The sequence below is a fragment of the Magnolia sinica genome, chromosome 7 (genome assembly GCF_029962835.1).
Source record: "Magnolia sinica isolate HGM2019 chromosome 7, MsV1, whole genome shotgun sequence".
Classification (NCBI taxonomy): Eukaryota; Viridiplantae; Streptophyta; class Magnoliopsida; order Magnoliales; family Magnoliaceae; genus Magnolia; species Magnolia sinica.
Genome location: NC_080579.1, coordinates 20384988 through 20411508, shown reverse-complemented (window position 1 = coordinate 20411508; position 26521 = coordinate 20384988). Strand labels below are relative to the sequence as shown.

General features: G+C 39.6%; 1 protein-coding gene across 1 annotated transcript; it reads right to left on the bottom strand.

Annotated features, from left to right (window-relative positions):
- Positions 1 to 12754: 12754 nt before the first annotated feature.
- On the bottom strand, positions 12755 to 15002 carry LOC131250587 (uncharacterized). The gene is made up of 9 exons (XM_058250875.1): positions 14909 to 15002; positions 14585 to 14826; positions 14325 to 14492; positions 14096 to 14188; positions 13916 to 14023; positions 13413 to 13820; positions 13264 to 13311; positions 12907 to 13143; positions 12755 to 12819 (listed from the first exon to the last, which is right to left on the bottom strand). Exons 1-8 carry the CDS (start codon positions 15000 to 15002, stop codon positions 13012 to 13014), a joined length of 1293 nt encoding a protein of 430 aa, XP_058106858.1. The 3' UTR covers positions 12755 to 12819; positions 12907 to 13011.
- Between the last annotated feature and the right edge of the window lie 11519 nt (positions 15003 to 26521).

Genomic DNA, 26521 nt, shown 5'->3' with positions numbered 1-26521 from the left:
ATACATGAGGATCATTACTCTGCCTCATCAACATCCATGCCATTCAAATCCTTAAGTAGATTGTTATTTTGGCATATTAAAACATCTATATAATTCATAAGAGAAAAAAAAACTTAAAATAAAATAAAAATAAAATATATAAAAAAACCCAATCCAATTCCAAAAAAAAAGAAGACAGCAATATGAATATTCAAAAGAGAAAAAAAGAAGAAGAAGAAGAAAATCATTCTTGCATACCTAAAATGGACGCGGATTATGGCGTAAGAGAGGGAAGTCTTCGTGAGATCAAGAGAGCGGATGGTTAGGGAGAGAAGAGGGGTTTGTGAGAGGGGAGATCGAGAGAGTAAAAAGCGGTGCGGGAGATTGGGAGATCGAGAGAGAGAGAGAGAGAGAGAGAGAGAGAGATGGACGCCGAATGGGTTTGGAGTGGAGGGAAATGAAAGGTTGAGAGAGAGAGAGAGAGAGAGAGAGAGATAGAGATGGACGCGGAATGGGTTTGGAGTAGAGGGAAATGAAAGGTTTCATGAGATGGACGCGGAATGGGTTTGGAGTGGAAGGAGATGAAAGATTTTGTGCAAGGGGGGAAAAGAAAAACGGCAGCGTGGTAAGAGTTTTTGCATTTTTACTTGCTACGGCTTGGCTACGGTTTTAATCCGTAGCTAAAAGCCATGGACCGTAGCCGTTTACCACATACAGTTTTGACGGTCATGGAAGAACAGCCCTCTCAAGGGCGACTTTGTGGGATCCATCATGATACATTTCATATATCCACTTTGTCCATTAATTTTTAAAATTTTTTTATAGGGATTGACCCCAAAATATAAGAAATTCGAATGTCAACTTAAACCACACCATCGATCAATGGTAAGTATTTAATCTCCACTATTTCTTAAAGTGCGGTCCACTTGAGCCTTCGAACTACTTCCTTTTTTGGGCTCTTGCCTAAAAATGCTCTTTCAAAATGAATAGACGTATTAGATGGAGTACACATATTTTAATGTGTATCGTAGAGTCCCTTATGGGGCCGTCTCAGGTTGTAGGTACGAGTGGTGGTGGTAGCTTTTAGATACGGTTTAATTATTTTTAGTTACGGATTTAAGCCGTAGCAATATACCTACGGTCTACATCGGTAGCCAAAAACTATTATAGTCTGTAGCCTTTGGTCATTTTTTTGGTAGTGGCGCGTACTATAAGCGTGCTCAGAATGCAATATCAGAGTAATACGGAATATGCTGGTGAATCTATGAATACTATCAGCCGTATCAAGGGCATGCGATGCAGGGCATGAATGTTATCGGTCATATCAAGCCCATGTAATGTAAGGCGTGAATGATGTCAGGCATACTATCACCATGCGATGCGAGACGCAACCCAAGCATACTAGTCCTTATGCGAATCCACATATCAATGCAGCTCATCACTAGAGCATCAAATATCAGTACAGTTCTCACGCTGAACAATCACCGGGGTCTAGTACACCCACGCCATCTTGTCGCCCCTATCCGAGCGCACAACTGGGTAAGTGGAAGAGACCTCACTATCCACCTGCCAATATCGGGCCCGGCTCGTCGATAGCAGACCCATTCCTCAAGATGGTCAAACTCAACCTAGATATTGCCTCCCTCACTCAGGCGAGTAAGGTCACACCCCTTTCCAACCGACCACGACACAGTAGGAGATGTGACCTACTGATATACAGCTCTCGTATGCTCATATATCCACTCATTATTGACATTGGAGTCATTTTTTGGTACCATCAGGTTTAGAGATTTTCACTCGGGGACATCTATGTCCCTCCGATGCTAATAACAGTATTTTTGGTATCCAATCCGGCCATCCACAATATGCCTGTGGAAGCTATGACCCTAATGTCACTAGGGCATATAATAACCACATCACACAATACAAGATGCATGAGTCATACAATTCATTCATGCATTAATCCTGTGCGTACTGTGCACTCATGAAGGACAACACTACCTATTAGGGAGTCTCATAAACAACTTGTAAGAAGGCATATGCAATAGTCAACCTCATGTCATCACAAACATGCAGATGATACGTATGGGGCATGTATCATGATGCTATGTTATCACATACTCATAATCGGTATCGATAATCGGCATCAATAATTCGCCTATATGCAAGGCGGGGTCCATAAATGAACAGTCGATCTAGACCATAAGATAAAGATAGGCCCTTTACCATGGATATATCAAATCTGATAGCATGGAACCATCCGTTTACAATGATAATGGGCCATGCATCATCAATGGGGCCTAATGATGAGAATAGGCCTAACAAGGCCTAATGGAAGGTCACAATGTGGACATTTAACCATCATTGTCCATTGATATGAACATTTAACCAACATTGCTCCCAAGGAGTGGCCCACATAGAGCCAAACATATAATGGGCCCATGGCCTCACATAAGGGCCTAATATGCATCGCCATGGGCCTCACTCATGGGCCTAATACACATCATGATGGGCCTCACTCATGGGCCACATATGCATCACATTGGGCCTCATATACATCACACCGGGCCTCTTCATATGGGCCTCACATACATCAAATGGGCTACAATACATAGTCCTCATATACATCAAATGGGCATAATACATGGATCTCATATACATCAAATGGGTCGCAATACATGGGCCTCATATACATCAAATGGGCCACAATACATGGGCCTCATATGCATCATATGGGCCATGTCCCATGAGCCCCGAATACATCACAATAGGCCACGACCCATGGGCCCCAAACACATCATAATGGGCCCATCATACGGGTCCAATATGCGTCACATCAAGGTGGGACCCAAACACTATATTTTCATTTTATAATATCTACACCATACATCTATTTTTAGAGATCATTTAAAGCATTACCCAAAAAATTAATCATATCAAAAGATCATCTGGACCATACCACAAATAGTAGTGGAGATAATGATTTCCACCCTTAAAAATTTCCAAGGCCCACCATAACGTTTATTTTCCATCTAATCTGTTCATATGGTCACAAAGACCTGAATTAGGAGGAAAAGCAATATCATATTGGTCCAAAACTTTTGTGCTCCCAAAAGGGTTTCAATGGTAGGCGTTCAATCCTCCACTATTTTCTGCAGTGTGGTCCACCTTATATGCGGATCTTCCTTATTTCAAGTCTCAAGCCTTAAGATGAGTTCACCATCTGGATGGATGGTTTGGATGTAACACATACATCAGCGGGCCTCACAGAACTGCTGACGTCAGATACATCAGCTACCTAGCTGCTGGACTGCTGGGCTACTGGCCCAATGTCCAGCAGATGGGTGGCTCAGATACAACACATATCTCATGAGGGGCCCACAGAAGTTACTGACGTCAACAGCAGCTGCTTTTGCTGTTGAAGATGGATGAATGACGTGGATGAAATCCATACCTCAGGTGGGTCACGTCCAGATGGACGGACGGTATAGATAAAACACATACGCCATGGGGGTCCCCAATAGGTGGACGGTGCGGATTAACACATGGGGTGGGTCCCACCCGTCCAGAATGTTGGACGGTGTGGATAAGACCCATACTTTGGTGGGTCCCATGTAACTTGTTGACGTCATTACATCAGCTATATAGCCGGTGTGAGGTATTCCAACCAATTCATCCAGCAGGTGGGTCCCACATGGGGCCCACCACACACACGTGCACACACACACACACACACACACACATATATATATATATTTGAACTCCAACATCTAGGCCCTAGATGGCCTGGATGTAAAACACATAAATCATGGTGGTCCTCACCGTCCAGACCACTGGATGGTGTGAATAAGCATCACGTATGGGTCCCACACAGATGAACGGTTTGCGTATTAAACATACCTTGTGATCAGGGCCCACTGATCAGGCTGTCGTCCAAACTAATGGGTGGTTAGATATAATGCATACCTAACTGTGGGGCCCCACATGTACGTAAGCTGCTAAGGTTCCCACCATCCAGATGGTCGGTTGGGGCATAACCATACCTCATTATCAGACCTGTTGATGTCAAGTGCAGGCCCCACATTTTACATTAAGTTGATATTTGTGTTTTTACTTCATCTAGGCCTGTCCAAATGGACAGGCAGCGAGGTGGGGCCTAACACATGGATGGTCTAGATCAGGTGGGCCACATTCCATCACCAAGAGAGAGAGAGAGAGAGAGAGAGAGAGAGAGAGAGAGATATTAGTGAAGTGGAGGGACCCAACCACTATGGGCCCCTCTTTGTTTACTACACATATATCAAAATGGGTCCCATCATAAGTGGGGCCTCAAGTGAAAATCAATGGTGGATATCCTAAAATCACCCACCCATATCACTCATTCTTGGTCCCTTGGCTTCCTTAGTTCATATGCTCAACCTTTGATGGTGGATCATGAAGTTTGGATGGTGGAGATGAGAGTTTTGGGGTAGGGAAGTGGGCCACACTTGGCTCTTTCTCTATGGGAATTGCTTAGACGGTTGCTCTCCTTGGGAGCTTGGGAGTGAAGAGAGAAATGAGAGAGGAGAGAGAGGTGATGGGATGGGTGTAAAGAAGGATTGGGTGATGTAAGAAAGGGATGGGTGGAGAGAGAGAGAGAGTTGACTTTGGGAATGGGAGAGAGATGGGTAGGGTATGAGTTGATACTTGACTTGTGATGGGATGTGTACTTGATTGATTGATGTGATGGGTTATATAAATTCTCTCGGAATCTGCAAAGAGCAGCGTTTCTTCGAGATAAATGCAAGCCTACACTCTTGGCTTGGGTATCGCATCATCGCGTGAGACATGATGTTGGAACAGTGGTGATGGCGCGGTCGCTAGGATACAAGTTTTAAGTCGAGTTGACATAAATATATAAGATGTGAATTAGGGTCATGCGTAAATGCAGATTATAGGTTGTGGGTTACCGGAATTCGACTGGGAGGACCGCGGGAGTTCGCAGAATGATACTGTAACAACCCGAACTTTCTAGTGCTCGGGGTTACAATGTAATCTAGTTTAGTATGAATGCAAACCTAACATACTTAAATATTCACATACATTATAGCCCCCATCCATAAGTTAACCCATCCAACCATTGACATTCGAGACGAACGATCACATCATCAGCACAACTCGTCGTTAGGACTTTAATCACCTCGATAGATGAATCAAACCATCCAGTAATATATTTAATAAATATATTAATTTTTATTATTTATTATATTATAAATTGTACACAAACATAGTTCAAAAGGATTATGGATGTATTTTGATAATTTAATTATCAATTAAATAATGTATGAAAATGTATTGAAATAGAGTGATATGTATGTACTTAATGTATGTAAAATATTATGAAAATAATATTATAATAAATAAACATAATGAATAATAATTTTACAACATATGATTGAATTATAAATATTAGTGTAGCATTAAATATCTTTTATAAATACATATACAAAAATTATTAGATATTTTAATAAAGTTGTATATTATTTAACAATGTAATTTTAAATATGGTGTGGTACAATTTCCAATTCATATATATGTAAAGTATGATATTATGTATTATGAATTATACACTAGTAAATGTGTGGCCATTAGCATGTAAATAGTAGTATGTTAATATTAAAATTATATTTATATAGGTGTAAATTGTTTTAATTAATGTAACTATAAGTAATGTACAATAGTAATAAATTTTATATTAATTGGCTAGTAATACAAGATGGAAGCCTCATAAATGGCCCATTTAGGTCTTTTAACCATTGACGTTCAATCTTAGGATGATCCGACTCTCAGATCAATGGGAAACCACCGTTAGAGCTAAGAATCAGCTCGTATGGCCCACCTAGACATTGGATCTACCCCATCTTTGGTCAAAGGCTAAGACAGGGCCCGCCAAGGGGAGTGGATGGAGTGGATCTTTTGCAAACAACATGGTTGACCCCATTTAATGGGGTGCACGTACAAAGCTGGTGCACACTCGAGGTGCACCAGGTATGTCAGGCCGGTCAGCACGAGCTGACCCGTGCTTCTTCAAAAAAAAAGGAGAATTTCCCTTTTTCTTTTTGCGTTGGCAGCGGACGGACATGCATCCACTGTCTTCAATCACGACCCACCATCTGGGCCCCACCTTGATGATCCAGATCGTCCATCGTGAGCGCGACATGGGCCTGACTAGAACCACATCACTCTTATAAGCCCCTGCACACGCGTGTTCACATAACAATTGGCGCAAGCAGGAGCCGAAAGCACAAAGTTTCTGAAAATGGAAACTGTTCTCTCCTTGCCAGCTTAGCAATCTGGGTGCTCTATCCCCTTCCTATCCCAGCCGTCCGTCCTGGAGAGATCCTAGCTGTCCTAGCTAGGTTTTTAGGAAAGAAAGAGAATGAGAGAGAGAAAAGAGTTGTTTCTTCTCAAGCTTGAACCCACCAGCCGATCCTCTTCAAAGCTTTGATGAAGCTTATCTTCAAGCTTCCTAGGGCCCATATAGACTCTCTAAAATAAGAAGAATGAATAAAGGAGCATCAGAATGAAATCCGGCATTGGTGCCTCCTCCTCTGCAACATCAGTCGAGCTGTGGATGAGCTGCGAAGCTTCGCGGTTCGAGCCATGGGCTCTACTAGATCTCTATGATAGCAGAGAAGCAGAAAAGAGAGGAAGAAAATGAAGAGAGAAAGAAAAGATAGAGAGAAAGAAGGGAGTGTGGGTGTGCACGTTCCATCCCAACTCCAAGCCAAACCGGGTCAGGTAACCCTTCTCTCCATCTCCTCTTGAAACTCCAAACTAAGCTAAAAAAAGGACTTCACTATGTCTTGTTCAAGCTGAAAATGGTCTCTTAACAGGGCTTTGAATTGGACTGTAAGTATCCCACCAGCAGGGCCATATAGAGGCTTAGTACGGGCTTTATCTAAGCTCTGAAATGAGCTGAATATGGCCTGTAAAATGGGTCATGTATGGAACTGAAAACGGCCTCCAGCAGGACCGAGATTTAGACTAAAAAGTGGCCCTTACTTGGGTTGTTATCTGAGCTAAAAATCAGTCTGATAACAACTGAAATCATGACTTGTAAATGGCCAAAAAATCAGCTTGACAACAGCTGAAATTCTGGCTTGTAAATAGCTGGAAAACCAGGTCTGATATCACGCTAGAAACTAGCTGGAAACCAGTCTGAGATCACGCTAGATCCAGACCATTTTGGGCTGAGTTTGGCCTCAGAACCGGACAACAGACAGCTGAGTTTTGGACCGTCCAATGTGCCAAGTTCCACCCTCAGCTGGGCCTGGAGATGTGCTGAAACTAAGCTCCAGCTGGGCCATAAACAGAGTTGTAGTGGGCCTTCAAAAAGGCTTTAATCCAAGCTGAAATTAGCTCTCAAACAGGCCATGTAATGGCTGAAAAACGGGCCTTGTATCAAGCTGAAATCGACCCTTGTATCAAGCTGAAAAATAGGCTTTGAGAGAAGCCAAAAATCAGGCCTTCCTGGCCCCTACAACAGACTGGAAATGGCTCTCACTACAAGAAAACTGGCATTTACCACCGCCGGCAAAGGCTAAGAAAACTGCCGTCAAAGCTTTTGCCTGCGGTCAGCTAACAGCCGGTAAAGCCTCAGTCGGTAAAGGCTTTACCGGCTGCCAGGACCTTTACTGACAGTTATGCCGGACGCCGCTAAATCGTCTTTTTTTTTTTTGGCAAAAATGGTCAGAAGCTACAGATAGAATCCGTAGCTAAATATGACACCGCCACAGTATAACCGTAGCCATTGGTACCGTAGCCATGGTAAATGCATAGCCTGCAGTACTGCCCCTCCTGTGACTTGTCCTTCACCTGCTTTACCTGTCCTGCATCGAATACATCAGGCTCCATTTCAGCATCTCTCTACCACATACATATTATAGCGTATTTAGGTGTGTTCAGTTTGTATACAAGAGGGGTATGGCCCACTAATCTATGCCATTCATTGTCTAAGGAGACGCACATAGGAATGGACCATGCACGCCTGAAAATCTCCCAGAAATTCAGAAGAATCCCATCCACTAACCTTGCGCCATTTTCGAGTTCGAAGAAATGTGTAGATAATCAGTCATTCGAGTTCATCTCACAAGAGAACGATTCTCTCTTGGAATAGGGATCGAGTAGGTACTGGTACATCTGCGCACACCAGGACCCTTAAATGTAGCATTGTACAACACTTAGATTGCATTAATTGCTTCTTTTTGTCCGGGCCAGCTTCCACACAGTTGGATGTCACCGATCCAATAATAGTAGATCATTCATCGTATGGGGTCCACCAATGGCAATGGATGGCTGATGGGCCAAAAATCTCCACTGAACATTGTACCGTAGCCACCAAATGAACGGTGCATATACAGAATTGATTCCTGATAACCACCCCTGTGAGCAGATGTAGCAGTTTTTGCTATCCCAACACCCCCAGTTACAAGAACTACTCTTTCTTAATTGAAGATAATTCAAGTTTGTATAAATCTCCAAAAACATATCTATGTGAACATAGTAATGAGAAAGAAAGAGAAATCAAAGCAAATGTCTCATTGAAATCCATGCCCATACCACTGTTTAGGCACATTTTTCAGTTAGAACTGGTTGTCTGGATCGCTTCCGACAGAAGTTCATCTGTGAGTGGCTTCACCAAAACAACTCTGCTGCAGATTCAATTTCACTGTGTTCCTCGCCATCCATCTCACCTAAAACAACAAACCACAAATGAAAAAGAGATATTCAAAAGTATAAATTTGTGGGCCCTACCTACTATATAGGGGAATAAGAAGCCTTTGTAAGATGAGATCTATTCCTCTACAAGTCCCTGTAGATAAAGCTTATTCTGCAATGGTTGCACTTGTGGGTCCACATTGGTATGTGAATGTATCCAACGTGTTCAGCGGGTTGCCCCACTATGAAAGTTGGATGCTGCAAGAATCTGGTCGATGAAATCATCTTATTCACCACCATGTGAATTTGGATGTTTTTGGACGGTTGTCAATTGTTTTATGCGCGCGCGCGCACACACACACACACACACACACACAATGTGGCCCACCTAATAATTGGATAGGCCGAATTTCTTGGACATTCTATTCATCATGGTGGGGCTCACTTAATCCTAAGCTTGGAAGTCATACAAACAACATGGCACCCCTCGTACGGCAATAGTGTAGGTGAATAAACATGTGAATATATAACTTTCCCACCAAGGTGAACAACTTTTTTCATGCAGGTGAAAGACTTGCAAGGATACGCTTAACCTACACGTACGTTTAGAGGAACTCGCATCTAGATGGATTTCCCAAGAGCTTGGCCTATTACTAACATGAGCTAGTGTGTGCAGGATAATGAGAAGAATACCATGTTGGTTCTCCAAAGCCTAAGAAATTCCATTATGAGGGCCATACTGATTTCTTCATTGGCTATCCTCTTGAACTCCTCCTTGGCAGCTCAGACCAACAATGCATACAAATCAAGACTACTACTACGTGGCCCAGTCTACGGTTCCTGGTCTGGGCCTACCATGGCCCTCAAGTGGGCCGTGGCATCGATCTTCCTACTATTCAGCTTCCTGTAGAAGATAGCAATATCTCCTGTGTAAAAGAACCTAATTTGGTAAAATTCAACAAAATCCAGATCAAATACAGGAACTGGATGCTTCAGACATGACCCAAAACTGAAGCAACTCCTCTATGCAGCAGCAGTTGTCATCCTCGGAGCCACTTGGGTCCCTAAAAAAGGGAGAAAATCAATCTCAAAAGCTATCAAACTGCCAGGCACGCAAAAAAAAAAAAAAAAAAGAAAAAAGAAAAAAAGAAAAAGAAAAAGGGAAGAAAGAAAGAGGAGTTCAATCTCGACAAAGATGGAAGAAGCAAAGACTACCTTCTCTGAAATTGCTCTTGAACCTTCAAGGCACATGATGGAAATACCTCACCCTACCCGTTCTGGTTGTCTTCCTCCTAATGGCCTTCACACTCCAGTTATCTGTTTCTTTAAGATAATCAGCAAACAACATACTTAGAGAACCTGCTAAAACTATATAGATTACAAGAAGATAAACAAAGGAATAAAAAACTGTGACCCATGAAATGGTCCAAATGCCAAATGTTCTGAGTTTTGCCCATTGAATATGGACATTTGCTGCACCCAAAAGGCCACAAAATCTGGCTGACCAAAGACCTGACTACTCCAACCATCCATATTGTCTTGATTGATGATCTCTGTCTGATCCAAAGTTTGATGAGATGAATAGCCAGATATATATTATGGGGCCCATGCGATCAAACAAATGGAACGGATGACATGTGCCAGCTAACTAATCATTATGGGACAAACATGCATCAGATCCATACTATATAGGGAAATCCAAGACTTACATCAGCCGCACCATAGGTCAAGGGTTTGAGTATCCATAGGTGGTGAAATCCCACTGGCGTGAGTGTGTGGGTGTGCGTGTGTAAAAAGAAGGAAAAAAAAAGGTGTCAACTTCCAGATCAGGCTGCTTGAGGAAAATTGATTGCACACCTAGCAATAATTCCACAAACCTTAACCTAAAATGAGTAGCAAAAATAAAAAATTCAGTATACATATGTAAATGTGAAATCTATAATGAACAACCAAAACAATCGTTTCAAACCTATATGCTGATACAAACCAAAACCTGAAATGAGCATCCAAATAATGATTTAACATCCAAACCTGTATGCTCGCAAGGCTTTTGTACTCCATCTGTACAGTGTGTCATTTCGCTACAATGGACCACACTTCAAAAACACACAAATCAAATATTCTAATCATCCAACAAATAGCCTATAAAATGTGTCATTCTAAAAGTGTTGTTCGACTTCTCTTTCAGTTGACAAAATCATACAACCTCAATATTGTGACATTTTTTAAAGATAAACCAAAAATCATTAAGAAAAACCAGGACAAAAAGAAAAGAAAAGAAAGAATGCTGCAGGGCAATTCTCAAGAAAAAGGAAAAACACTGCCACTAACCAAAAAGAAAAACAATCCAATGGTCATGAATCCCCTTGAAACTACCGAGATAGTGACTAAAGGCTGAAAGACTATCCACAATCACCCTGCTGTGTTTTCCATTATTTGATTCCAATCATGAAAAGCTCACCTCTCAAAATGCCATGACATTCAGAAGCACCATAGTCGATTCCACATTTAAATACAAGTTCTTATTTACTTAATTGAGAATACTTTGCCATCAAATATTCTTCAATTTCTCAACTCCTGCAATCACAATAAGATGGCAAGAAGAAACATCTTTCAGAAGATCCATTAGTCAAGAAAGGTCTCCTAATTAGGACTTGGTTTCTCGCAAGAATGTGATAGTTGAGGCATTATCTTTCCATAAAGTGGGCTGGCTACTTGAATTTTCTGAAGGACCTCTATGCTTGGCCATAAAAGTGTGACACATGTACATACATATCTATATTCTTTTGGATATCCACCACTGCCTTACACGAAAATTAAACTACTAACAAAAAGAACCATGCAAGAAGAGTGAGAATAGCTCCAAATAACAGACTTCAACATCCTAGATACCAACCTCACTTGAGCGCCTGCGATGACGAACCCGACCAGATGGGTGGGCACTGGTATTGCTATCCTTCTGCATGCTAGTTGTGTTCTCTGACTTCAAAATAGCCAAAAATAAATAAAAATAATAATAGAGCTAGGGCCCCTGAAACACTCGTTAAGAAAGAGCAAGCATATTCAGCTTTGAGTCATTAAACTGTAAACCAATACCGATATGAAACAGAAAACAAAATAAATATATGCAATAATATAAGAAAAGATGGTAATTCTGATGAAGAAAGAAGTCATATTCACTGAAGCTCCAATTAGAAAAATATGTAACAGCTACCTTTGGTCCCCCCCCCCCCCCACACACACACACACAAAAAAAAATATATATATATAAATAAAATATAAAAAGGTAAGTGGCCTTTGCTTGGCTAGTTGGGAGGAAAAGGGTGTTGACAATCGACAATGTAGGCTTGATATGCTTGGCGGATGCAGAATTCGTCAACCATCTTTTCCTACAAAGTAAGACATAGGCCTGAGCCTTGCAGTTTGGATGATTTAGACTGGGCTAATGACATGCCACATGTACAATTGTAAACTGAATATGCATATATACAAGCTGACACAGCCTGTATTACAAAAATGGACTAACTTATTTAAGTAATTATCATCAGGATAATTCCTATTGTAGCCAGTGATGGCCAAAGGACATCACAGTTCTAAGATCATCTTTCTAACATATAGATAAACAAACATGTCAAAAACTTATGGGGTGGAATATCTGCTTACCTGCATAGAAACTGAATAGAAGGGTATATATTGATCATCCACCTCTCTTACTACTAAGTAGTCCTGATGAAAATGCATCTACACTACAAGAAGGGGAAAAAAATAATTCGTGGCTGCACCGATACGGTCTAGTATGAACAGCTGCCTACATACCCAATGTTCAAAAGATTGGGATCAAGCCACTACGTAGTTCTTAATATTTAAATCAGAATATTTTACGCATAAGCAGAGAAAAAATCAAAACAAATCATAATAGAAATGTGTACCTTCTGTTACGCATAAGAAGATGAAAAGCTGAAATAAATCATAATATAAATCTTTGTAGATTAGTCAAGCAAAACTACTAACATGAAACAAACATTAGCTGTCACAACCAACTGTCAAAATCAATTATTTTTGTTTTTAGAAATAACAAAAAGAGAGAGAGAGAGAGAGAGAGAGATCCCTCCATTTAGCTCAATCCATAGTTGTCACAACCTACAAAATAAAATAACAAGAAGAAATTAGTTAATATTTACAATCTTATATAAGTTCTATTGTATATGAAAAAAAAAAAAATCTTACCAAACAACAACAATTAGGCCAACAAATACTCGTTCCAGTCACATCCCCAATTGTTCTGTATCGTCCATAGGGTCTCATCAAAGTCTCTTCACGTACAATTGCCACCTAAATATATACTTCCCAAAAACCATTTCCAAGTGGGAACCTGCCTACTTTTGTGAGCGGATCCTTACTCAAGACAATCCCTCTAGCGACAGTAACCCCACGGATACTAGTAAGAAGAACTTCGATTACGTCCTACAAATAAAAGTTACTATTTAACACAATACATTGCATCATTTGTATACCACATCTAATTAAGAACACAATAATCTCAAAACATAATAAAAGAACTATTCGATTTGTGTGAAAATTTACCCCGGTACTACTGCAAGTCGTAGTCTTTCCCTTTTTCGCTAAGTGTCCCTACAAATGATAAATCAATGTCAATCATCATATACCGACTAAACTCTATATAATATAGGACATAATACACGTAAATATATGCATATATATCATATAATTACCTGGCTTGATGATGAGGCCAGTTGGTTTAGGTTGAGATTAGCTAAATTATCTGATACTGTGGATTTCAGATTTGTCATAGAGGATATCAGCTGCGCCATGGATTCTTTAAAAGATGAAAAATCTGATTTTAGGGATGATACTTCCGATTTTAGGGATGAAACTTCCGATTTTAGGGATGATACTTCAATCTGCAGTCCTTTATATTCTTCATTTCTACTCTGAGCAGCGGAGGCAATCCTTCGTTGGCTATGTGTTGTTCCCCACAAATCAGTAGGAGTGGGGCCTAACCCATAAGTGCGGACTCGGCCATGTCGATCTTCTCCCATTACTTGAGAGAACAAGTCATTCCTTCCTGTGCTATTCTGTGAGGTATCGAGCTGCTGAGAAATTTGTTCATTAAGTTGTTCCTGCAATAGAAAAATATCGGTTTAGATTGTACAACGATAAATGAGAGATTTTTTTTTTAAAGTATAAAACATAACGATTAGATGCATGGATATACCATTACTCTTAATGAAGCCTCATCCACAGGCCTACCACTCTTGCACGTATGGGTCAATATAAACACATCTGCCTGGCTTGGATCCTCCCCACTAGCCGTTTTCTTCCTCTATCATTATGTAAACAAGTTATATATAAGAAATAGACCAACATGGTTGATCGAGTGATTAAGAAAATTTACCTCTTCCTCACGTATCCGTGCAAAGCTCTTTGAGCCTGCAGCGTGGCCGATTAATTGTCTTTTTCGATTCTCTAAACTTGTCTTACTACGAGCCTATATGTGAACACACCGACGGAGTAAATTATAAGATATTAACGAAAGATTATTGTGTAATTCTAAAACATAAAGCAATCGATAATTACTCATCACATACCTTCCCTTCTTTAAAGTTCCAAAACTAAATGAGTGCCTTCCACTGATCCTCTTTGACCCGTTTATCAAGGTTCGCAAGCCGCTCCTCGTTAATCTCATGAGGAGAATAGTAGAGTTTTTTTAGTTCACCTTTACAATCCTTCCATTTTCTACCAATTGATTGTAACACCCACTTCTTTGCATCCGCGTCAAACTCAAACTTAGACTGCATCACATGTTAAAACCAGACAATCATATAATGAACAAAAAATGGAAAAAAAATGAAAAATGAAAAAAACTAAGCATTGTCACCATTACCATAACAAGTCCTAACATATCATCCTTCTTCTCATTCGGCACTGCCCTCCAATCAGTAAATGTAAGGGGTGCATATTCCCCATTGCGTGCTATAGTCCTTAGGAAGTTTGTCAACTTGTTAACATTGTCACCAACGGGTTGTCCTTTAGTGTTGATGGGAATAGTAATGCGTTGTCCTTCACGCATCTTCCAAACTTCGAGGCATCGTGTGTGGCCTCTCTTTTTTATCGCACCCTGTGAATCTGTTAAAACAACAACATTAATATGGATACTCGTATAGTTCCTTAGCATAAAAACACATAAAATAATCGATGCATAACATACCACTAGAGGGACCCGTTGTAGCCTGCGTCTGGCTAGGTCCCGCATCAGTCATAGGACCTATCGATCGCCTAGCCGTGCGTTTGATGCACCTCATGTCTAACACCTGTATATGTCTAGCAATATGACAGTATGACAATAAAATATTCTTCATCTTTAGTTAAATTTCAAAAAACAGTAATAATAATAACAAAATCGCATGAAAAAAAACATTTGAATTTCTTTTTCATATATCAGGGCAATATGGTACATAAGAAATCAATTATTGTACATAATGTCATCTCCATCGGGATAAGAAAAATCAGTATCATCTGTTTGGTCCTCTACCATCTTTTGGGCAGGTAGTAAAGGTGTGACAATTATTGTACCATCGATGTCTATCCTTTCCCAACTAATAATGTCATCACTCGATTCCTCCAAACTTTGATCATTGAATAATGAACTCTCTAAGCTAGTGTCAACATCATCTGTAGACTCTTCCCAACGCATCTCAAACAAATCCCTAGGTTTCGTCCTCACTACAACATGCCAATCTTTCTCGATGGGGTCTTGTACATAGAACACCTGCTCAACTTGAGATGCGAACACAAATGGTTCATCAAACAACTGTTGACCAGTATGGCATAGCCGTTTTAAATTCATGAGCATGAACCCAAACTTATCCTTCTTCACACCCCTGCCCTGAGATAGAACATCAACCTAATCACACTTAAATAATATAACCTTTCAATCACCACAATATTCCAGTTCAATGATGTCTGTCAAGACAGCATAGTAAGTTAGATCTCCTGCAATAGGGTTTTTGTCATTAACACTCGCAAAGCTTGATGTCTTTGTAGTCATCACAACTCCACTATGTTGAGTTTTTCTTTTCTTCTCTCGATCTTTAGTGTGAAACCTGAAGCCATTTACTATAAAACCTTCATATCTTCTTGCCATATTAGGACCTCGAGCTAGCCATCTAAGGTCTTCTGAGACCTGCTCATTCTTTGCATAGCGTAATTGTTCAACCTATTCACATATATAAAAAAAATGTTAAAATAGAAGCACGTGTCTAGACAATGAAAATAAATGAACATGCACATGTCCGTCAACTTATTGCATCGACTACTTACATGATCACTAAACCATTCATGAAATGTTTCATTGTGAATGCGCTCTATATCCCTTGGTCATGCGCGAAGATTCTTCTGCTTAACAACATTCATGTGTTCTCTGTATATAAATTGGTTCCAGTAAGAAACAATGGGAAGTTATTTTCCACATGTATAAATTAAGTGTCATAGTTGTCTTACTCAAGATATGGGATGATTGCGCTACTGTTAAACAGAACATATCGATGTGCTTGTGTAAATGCAACTTTATTTAGTACACAATCTTTAGCCTTCCCTAATGCACGACCTATTCGTGGAAAAATAGATGATTGTTCTGTAACGGTGTTACCATAATCATCATTTCGTATTGGTCGGTTGAACCTTGTCTACACATTATGCAAGTACCTTGAGCAGAAAGTTAAGCATTCTTCTGCCAAGTACCCTTCTGCAATTGAACCCTCGGGCCGACTTCTATTACGTACATAGGACTTCAATGTGTGTAGGTACCTATGGTCACCAATATTAAACAGTTTAGAAATATATGGTCGATTAGCATGACTAGAATAGCATGGAAAATAAATTTAATTTATAAATATTAGCACGCACCTCTCGATAGGGTACATCCATCGGTATTGTACCGGTCTTGCTAGTTTGGCCTCACCCGCTAAATGAATAGGCAAATGCACCATAATATCAAAAAAAAGTCGGTGGAAAGATCTTTTCTAGATGGCAAAGTGTTAGCACAATTCGAGATTCCAATTGGTCGAAATCTTTTACTCAGACTACTTTGGAACATAATTCCCTAAAGAAACTGCTCAATTCAAGCAAGGTTGAGCTCACACGCTGAGGAAGTGTTGTTCATATCACCAACGGAAGTATTTGTTGCATCATAACATGACAATCATGGCTCTTGAGTCCTAAAATTTTGTGCTCTTTGAGATGCACACATCGTGAAATATTTACTGCATAAACATCTGGAACTTTCACCCGCTTCAAGACTTTGCAGAAATCATCCTTTTCACTCGATGACATAGAAAAGCATGTAGGTGGCAAATATATTTTATTTGATGAGAGCTGTCTCGGGTGTAATATTTGTCTTATACCCATATCTTGCATGTCAAGACGTGCTTTCATATTATCATTTCTTTTCCCTTCAATGTTCAACAATGTCCCAAGCACATTGTCACATACATTCTTTTCAATATGCATCACATCTAGATTGTGATGTAATAGATTATGCTCCCAATACGGTAAATCAAAGAAAATGCTCTTCTTTTTCCAGTTATATCTTTCTTCCTCATTGTCTTCTCGTCTTCTCTTATGCCCATGACTGTCTACGGTCTTCTTCCCAAAGGTGACATTAATTCCTTATAACTGAGCCAACACATCAGACCCAGATAACGAAGTTGGTGCCTCACAAAATTCTTCCATGCCATCAAAGGATCTGCTATCAGTTCTAAACTTATGATCAGGTTCCAAGAATCGACAATGACCCATATAACAAAACTTTCGACCATGCTTTAACCATTTAGATGAAGTGTCTTTATTGCAACAAGGACAAGAGAGGCGTCCTTTAGTACTCCATCCAGACAAGTTTGCATATGCAGGGAAATCACTAATAGTCCACAACAATGCTGCACGCATTTGAAATATCTCATTGCTTGAGACATCATAAGTGTCTGTGCCAATCTCCCACAATTCCTTCAACTCATCTATCAGAGGTTGCATATATACGTCAATGTTATTACCAGGTCCAGAAGGTCCAGGAATAAGCAAGGACAACATGAGATACGGTTGCTTCATGCACATCCATGGTGGTAGGTTATATGGTATCAGAACAACAGGCCATGTGCTATGAGTAATACTCATTGTCCTGAATGGATTGAAACCGTCAGCTGCTAACTCGAGTCTAACATTACGTCCATCCGAAGAAAATGTCGGGTGGTCATGGTCAAAAGTTTTCCACATTGGGGAGTTAGCAGGATGCCTTAATATTCCATCGTTGGTGCGACTCTCGAAATGCCATTTCATAGAGGAAGCTGTTTTTGATGACATGAACAATCTCTATAACCTTGGTTTCAAGGGAAAATGGCGTAATATCTTAGCCGAAATTTTTCAATCTTTTGCTAATGAAGAAGTTGCCTCGTCATCTGATTGATGTTCAACCATTTTCCATCTACAAGCACCACATGTAGCACATGATTGCTCACCAGCAGCCTCCTTCCAATACAACATACAATCATTGGGACAAGCATCAATTTTGTCATATTTCAAGCCCAAGTCCCCAATGATCTTCTTGGTTTCATAGAAAGACTTTGGTAAAGTTTCACCCTCGGGGAGTGCCTCCTTCACCAGTTCAAGCAACATGGTGAACGATTTGTCACTCCATCCACCGAGGCACTTCACATGATATAGTCGAACAACGAAAGATAGCTTGGTGAACTTCTTACACCCTGGGTACAATTCTCGATCGGCGTCTTCCACCAATTTGAAAAATTGTTGTGTTTCGGTATTAAGCCCCGGTATAGGTCCATATTCTGCATCACTCTCTTGACCATCCAATGTATGTCCAAATGCATCTTCCAACAATCCGTGCATATCATCGCATGGATCTGGATCATCACCTTCAACATTTGTAGTAGCAGGCATAAAAGAAGACGTAGCTTCTCCATGAAAACGCCAATGGGTGTAACTCGTATTAAATCCATCACACACAATATGATCGTATGCTTCTTGTCGAGACACCCAGTAGTTGTTGTTGCATTTCTTACATGGACATAGGATCCTCCTTCTATTGCTTGCATTTGTAAATGCAAAATCTAAGAATTTCACAGCTCCACTTAAGTATTTGTTGCTCACCCTAAACCATCCAATGAAATTGGAGGAGATATAAAAAAAATGCATCTTAACCAATGGGCCATAACAACTAAAAGTTATTGAGGTACATTGACATACGAATCCAACTCTTATCCATCACTATGTTCCTTAGCCACTTCGAAAGACAAGTTGGTGGAAATACAATGTGGGCCCGACAAAGCTTCTTATGAAAGATTAACTAGAATGACTCACTTGAAGATTCACTATTGTCAAAGATTTACTAGAATTGACTAAATCAGTCACCCAACCAAGATCGGATAGATTGTAATGTTTTCATGTTCTCATTTAAATGCCCACATCGAAATTCCGACAGCATCTCCACATGTCTCTCCAGATATGTTAATCTCGCATTTTATTCTCATGTCAAGTATCCGCAAAATGTGAGGATATCTGACATTAAAAATCAATTATAAAGATGCAATGTAGAACGAGCATGAACATTTAAATTAAGGAACCAAAAGCATTCTAATCTATCTAACCTTAAATGGTGATAACAGTGGTTTTCACCTTCCAGGGATCCCTATATTGTTGTCCATAGGAAATGGACAACTTTGTCATGGTCATAACAGCGATTCTCACCTTCCAGGGACCATCGCTCAATTAAATCCTAAATTAGTTACCCATCCAAGGTTGGATAGATTGTAATACTTTCATATTCCTATTTAAACGTCCACGCTGAAAATCCGACAGCATCTCCCCATGCCTCTCCAGATAAGTTGATCTTACTTTACATTCCGATGCCAAATATTTAAAGCAATGTAAAGATATTTGGCATTGGATACGGAACGGAAGAAACATATCCAAAGAGAAACGAGGAGATGGATCGCAGATCAGACATGAACATTTAAATAGATTATATGAAAGCATACTATCCATCTAACCTTGAACTGTCCAAAACGGGACAATTTAAGCAATTTCTATGCTACCAAAAACACACCATATCTATGTATGGCCACATAGAAATCCTCAAACGGGTAACTAATTATCTAACTTACAAATCACAATCACAAGTCACAATTATAAACCAATAAGTCACAATAATAATTTAAGGGAAACAAATGTAATACATATAAAGGAAACTATCCAATGTACTTGGTGGGTTGAGACCACTCTTACTAAAGAATGATTTGTTACAAGTTAATAAAATCATTAGATGGGTTGAGACAAGACTCTTACTAAAGAATGATCTGTTACAAGTTCCAGGAAACTGTGGGAAAGGAGAATGATCTGTTACAAGTCAGGAGTAAACTAAGTATCTAAGCATGTCCATGACAATAGCAAACAATAAAAGATTGCATATTGATTAGAAATTAAAAATTTAAAAATTAAAAAGCTATAAAAGCAGCTAATCAATGAAAAAATAAACATAAAAATTTTCATCTATAGCAAAGAGAACAATGTGAATAGGAAGTTATAGTCTGTTACATGTGTTGTGGTTTACCTTTTTCTAGGTGAAACTGTAGGCACTACCTTTCCGAAAACTAATGAGGAATATCATATATTAATGGAAATTAGTCACCTAACCTTATCTGTTTTGGACTTAGATGACTTGCGCACCAAAATGAGGTTGTTCAGAATCTTCAGATGTACTCGTAAATAGAGCTGCAAATATCCTGTTTAATCAAGAAGATATTAACCCTCAAATTTCAATTATTGTTACTGTCTAACTAGAAATTAACATAATTGCAGTAGGCCATATCATCAATAAACACACTTTCACCAATTATTTTCATTTAGTATTCAGTTGAAAAAATGGCTAACACCAAAACAAACCCTCAGATAGTCATGGATAAATGCATATCATTCCAGCTCTTGGGCTCTGCCTTCTAGCCTAGGGCAGAACTACCTTAAACCTGAGGGACTCAGAGCATCAATCTGGAAGAAGATGAATCCCCTCTCTTAGGGCCATGGCTTCTACCACAATCAGCTGCACAGCCACTAACAGGTGCAGGATAGGAAGCATTCAGGTGAACACATCATCATTAGCAGTACCACAAATACCAATGAGCTCTGGTGTATCAGAAAAGTAAGCCACTTCTCCACCCTTAATCTGAGGAACATACTGCAATATCTTCCATGTGTGCCATGCCCACTGAATGTGGACCACTCAGACATTGCTCAACTTCTTTTTTGCCACCGATATACAGGCTGGCAATGCCATGACAAATATAGTTCAATGTTGTGATTTTTAGCCATAGGCCCATCATGTGGTGGGCCATCAGATTAATGGTTCTGATTTCCCTAGAAGTGCTCCATGTGTGCGGCAGAGATGCTAGAGACAAGTGAGGAACAACTCCAATGAGGCTCAAAATCCTCTCAACACCAGATTGCATATGGTCACGATTCATATTTAAATTGTAACACAAAAACAAAAAATAGCATCACTAGCATATATAGAATTCGAGACCAGGAAATGTGATGACATGAATTTGGGACCATCTAAGTGCTAAAGCAGGCTTCAACCACAACTAAGTGTTTCAAAAATGTAGTTTTTTCATATTAAAATGAGGAATATGTATACCATAGGAGATGTAACGAGAAGAATAACTCCCTCTAGCGCCCCTACCCCCACGACCCTACGTGCCAGGTCTCCACCTAGTAGTCTTAACAGGCTCTCTGTTGCTAGGATTCTGCCAAAGAAGAAGATACGTGTTATTCCAGTCAAATGTGTTCTCATTATTTTCATTTGGTATTCAGTTGAAAAAATGTTGGTGAAAAAGGGGCCTAAACAGATGGATGTGATGGTAAATCGGGCTCCATCACGTAAACATACAAATGGGCCAGGTAAGCATCTGTAATAAACAGATGGTGTCTTACTCCCATAAACTTCTTAGCATTAAGCTTAAAACTTTAAGTGATACGCTCTGTGGAGCCTACTGTGCTATGTATGTGACATCTACTCGGCCCATCATTTGCACAAGGTAGTGTTAGGATGAGGACAAAAAAATAGCCCATCATTTTCAGATCTTGGAAACTGTTTTTCTTTATTGGAGTTAATCTGAATTTTCGAAGCTAATGCCCCCTTTTTCTTTTTCTTTTTCTTTTTCTTTTTCTTTTTTTTTTCCTTCTGTGTTGTAGTTTTACTTTCCAATTTCCTTCTACATTTTCATAGTTTGAAAATCTTGTCTTTTTATTCAGCATTATCATATCTCATTACGAGTTGGTGGCTGAGCTAAAAACAGTGAAAATGAACCGCGACTATCTAGCATCATTGACGAGATCTCAAGGCTAGCTACATAAACATTTCAAGAATAGGACCAATGATATCTCCAAAAATTTGCTCCCCAACTTTTATGAAGGAAAATGGCCCCAAAACATGAAATAGGATCCATTTTCAAGCATTTCCCAGAAGCCAAACATGTGCAGCAGCCCTTGCTAATGGATTCCATTTCAATTAGGGTTACTTTCTAGGAGCCAAATTAGCCCAACAAAAGATAAGAAATCAGTAACTGATGTGTGAAATAAATGAGCTGGAAAAAAAAAGACAAAGAAGAAGACAAAATCGACAATGTAAATTTCTAAAAATGGATTCGACAACGCAAATCCCTAATTAGGGATTTGTAGTCAACAAAGCATACCCGAGATGGATGAGAATCTGAGATCCACGAGCAGTAGAAGACCGAACTACAGCAGAGGGCCGAGGAGATAGAGAGAGAGAGAGAGGAATAGGGTTTTGAGAGAGAGATAGATAGGGAGAGTGAGAGTGAGAGGAGATCGAGAGGGAGAGGCAGAGGGAGAGGGAGAGAGAGAGCGTACGAAGGGGAGAGGGAGAGGCAGAGAGAGGGAGGGAGAGGGAGAGGGAGAGCACGCGAGAGGGAGAGAGAGGGAGAGAGAGGGAGAGAGAACGCGTGAGAGGGAGAGGGAGAGGGAGAGGCAGAGAGAGGGAGGGAGAGCACGAGAGGGAGAGCGAGAGGGAGACGTTGAGAGATTCAGCGCTCAAATAGCAATTAAGGCCTTTTTTTTAATAGGGCATCCCTTTGCCCGCAGCCGATAAAACTGGCTGCGGGTAAAGGGTTGGGCCATCGGTTGGCTTAGGCCTCTTTTCTTGTAGTGTCTCCAGTTGGGCTATTATCTGGGCTGAAAGCTAGCCCAGAACGGAGCTGAAGGCAGGCCATGAAATGGGCCGAAATCAGCCTAAACTTTGGGTTGCAATCTGGGCCAGGGCCATCAGCTAATACAGGCCATGTGCCGAGCTGAATTCAGCCAAGTCCAGGCATGAATTTCATGCCCAAAAATAATAGTGGGCCTGTGCCAAGCCAGCCGCACAAATTAGTAGCCCTAGCTCACCATGCAGTGGGCCCATCAATCATTTCTCAACCATGCTGCTGGGCCAGGATGAGCTCAGCCTAGCAGTTCACATGGGGCCATATGAATGGGCCTGAGGTGGGGACAACAATGGCCTTACCTTACCCAAATTTTTGGGCTCGTATTGGGCCTGACAGGCTAGCCCGAGCAGGCCCAGTTCAGGTCCTAGTTATGGAAAGTTTCAGGCCCAGTCCAGGCCAACTTATTGGGCCATAATTGATGGGCCTGAACACCTTGATGTGGGCCCGATTTCTATGTCTATGGGCCCTTACAATCTCAAGCATTCACAATAAAATGCATAGCCATTAGCAATTATTTATACTAATAATAGTTATTATAGACAGATAATAATAATAATAATAATGTTATTATTAAATCCTAGTACCTTGTTTTGCCACTCTTAAATGTTATCATTAATAGTAGGTCATAATATTAGTTATCATCGTAAAGATTTTTATTATTACGTTAGCCAATATAAATAATAACAATAATGCTAATATTACTTTGTAATTATTAAATTTACATCATAGTTAATGGTACACCAACTAGAGTTCAAAATCCTAAATCTAAGCCTAAAACTAAACCTAAGGATGAAACCTTAAAACCAACGTAATCTAAACCTAGGTTAAAACCCTAACCCTAAATAATGTGTAAGCTTGGATCTAACTGTATAACTTTACAATTCACGATAGGGTCTGATTCTAAGGAAACACGCCTCTAACAACACTGGTAGGTAGTTCAAATGTAAGGTGATGATTCTTTCCCTTGAGCTTTACATTTTCCCATTAGCTTAAGTTATAGTTTTATTTTAATTTATAAATGATATCTCCATTCTATAACCACATGTGTCAATTGTTGGAATTGAGTTGCTACATCACATGCTTAATGTTTATCCTGTATATTTAATTCATGCTATTAGATTACTTGTGGATTGCTTTTGGGATTTAAACTGGTACATTAGTGAGAAAACCCCCCACTTATAAATATACACCCATACTTGGGATGTAACTTGATTGAATGTGATTGTAATGGACCTTCGACTTAGTGGTTATTGAATGGTGGTTTAAATTAAATATTGATGTGGGTCTACCATCCAAGGATCGTTGTGTCTAAGTGGCTTTCAAGAATGGTCTTTTATCGTATAGTTTTGATACTCGCCCTATGTGGCTTATTTTGATATTTTTCTGAGTTGGTTTTATTTTGGTACTTTTCCTATAACTACGTCAAAACTACGAAAAAAGGACAATCCAAAACCGTCTAAAATAACCAAAAAGGACGGTCATGGACCGTTACAAGGGCCGTCAAATTTTGACGTGTTGTATTACTTAAAGGACGGTCAAAAACCGTCATTTTTATTGACGAAAAAATGACGGTCATGGACCGTCCTAAAAAAGGATGGTCTCGGACCGTCTCTTATAAGCTTTTAAAGGACGGCCATCGATCGTCCTTTAAAAGGACGGTCATGGACCGTCCTTAAAAAAGACTGTCGTAGACCGTCTCTGATAAGCCTTCAAAGGACCGTCCTTTAAAGGACGGTCATGGGCCGTCCTTAAAAAGGACTGTCATGGACCGTCTCTTATGGGCCTTCAAAGGACGGCCATAGTCCGTCCTTTAAAAGGACGGCCATAGACCGTCCTTAAAAAGGACTGTCATAGACCATCCTTTATAAGAGGGTCACTATACACCTGTCACAATATATTTCATCGTATTCTTCCTGATATACACCTGTTATATAATATATTTCATCATATTCACATTCACATCCATCTAAACAACCCAAACTACGTAAATCCAACATAAACTACATTCATCCAAACATAAACTACATCCATCCAAACACAAGCAATCTTATCCACATTACATTCATCCACATAAATACATATAGGTTTAACATCATAAATAAAAAAAGAAAAAAATCAGCAACAATTTTCTTTTTGTGTCCTTCACCTGAAAAAAAATAATTAAACCAACAAAACATTATAATTCAGAATCATGAAGAATTGCATAAACTTCTTCCAAAAAAGTGGGCACTTTTTTAAAATAAAACTAATCATTAAAATAGGTTTACGTTTAGGTTTTAGGTTTTAGGTTTATGTTTAGGTTTAGGATTAGGTTTTAGGTTTTAGGTTATAAGTTTAGGTTATAGGTTATAGGTTATAGGTTATAGGTTAAGGTTTAGGTTATAGGTTTCAGTTTAGGTTTAGGTTAAGGTTTAGGCTTAGGTTATAGGTTTAAGTTAAGGTTTAGGTTTTAGTTATAGGTTATAGTATATAGGTTATAGCTTTAGAGAATTGAGAATAGGTTAAGGTTAAGGTTTAGGAAATCGGGTCCGAGTTCGGGATCAGGTTTAGGTTTGGGTTATCAAGTTTAGGTTTAAGTTTAGGTTAGGGAGTTGAGATTAGGATTAGGTGTAGGTTTAGGTTCAAGGATTTGAGAATACATTTTGATTTTAGGTTTAGGTTTAGTTTTTAGGCTTATGTTTAGGTTATAGGTTTAGGTTATAAGTGCAGGTAATGGGTTTAGGTTTATGTTAGGTTATAGGTTAAGGTTTAGGTTTAGGAAATCAGGTTCGGGTTCGGGATTGGGTTTAGGTTTGGGTTTTCAAGTTTAGGTTTAGGTTTAGGTTAGGGAGTTGAGATTAGGATTAGGTGCAGGTTTAGATTTAGGGATTTGAGAATACATTTCGATTTTAGGTTTAGGTTTAGGTTTTAGGCTTATGTTTAGGTTATAGGTTTAGGTTTAGGTTAAGTTATAGGTTAAGGTTTAGGTTTAGGAAATCGGGTTCGGGTTCGGGATCGGGTTTAGGTTTGAATTTTCAAGTTTAGGTTTAGGTTTAGGTTAGGGAGTTGAGATTAGGATTAGGTGTAGGTTTAGGTTTAGGGATTTAAGAATACATTTAGGTTTTAGGTTTAGGCTTAGGTTAAGCTTTAGGTTTAGGTCATAAGCTATAGGTTTAGGGAATTGAGAATATGTTAATGTTTAGGTTTAGGAAATTGGGTATGGATTTAGGATCGGGTTTAGGTTTGGGTTTTCAAGTTTAGGTTTAGGTTTAGGTTAAGGAGTTGAGATTAGGATTAGGTGTAGGTTTAAGTTTAGGGATTTGAGAATACATTTATGTTTTAGGTTTAGGTTTAGGTTAAGGTTATAGGTTATTGGTTTAGGTTAAAGTTTAAGTTTAGGTTTAGGTTTAGGTTTATGTTATAAGCTATAGGTTTAGGGAATTGAGAATAGGTTAAGGTTTAGGTTTAGGAAATCGGGTTCGGGTTCGGGATCGGGTTTAGGTTTGGATTTTCAAGTTTAGGTTTAGGTTTAGGTTAGGGAGTTGAGATTAGGATTAGGT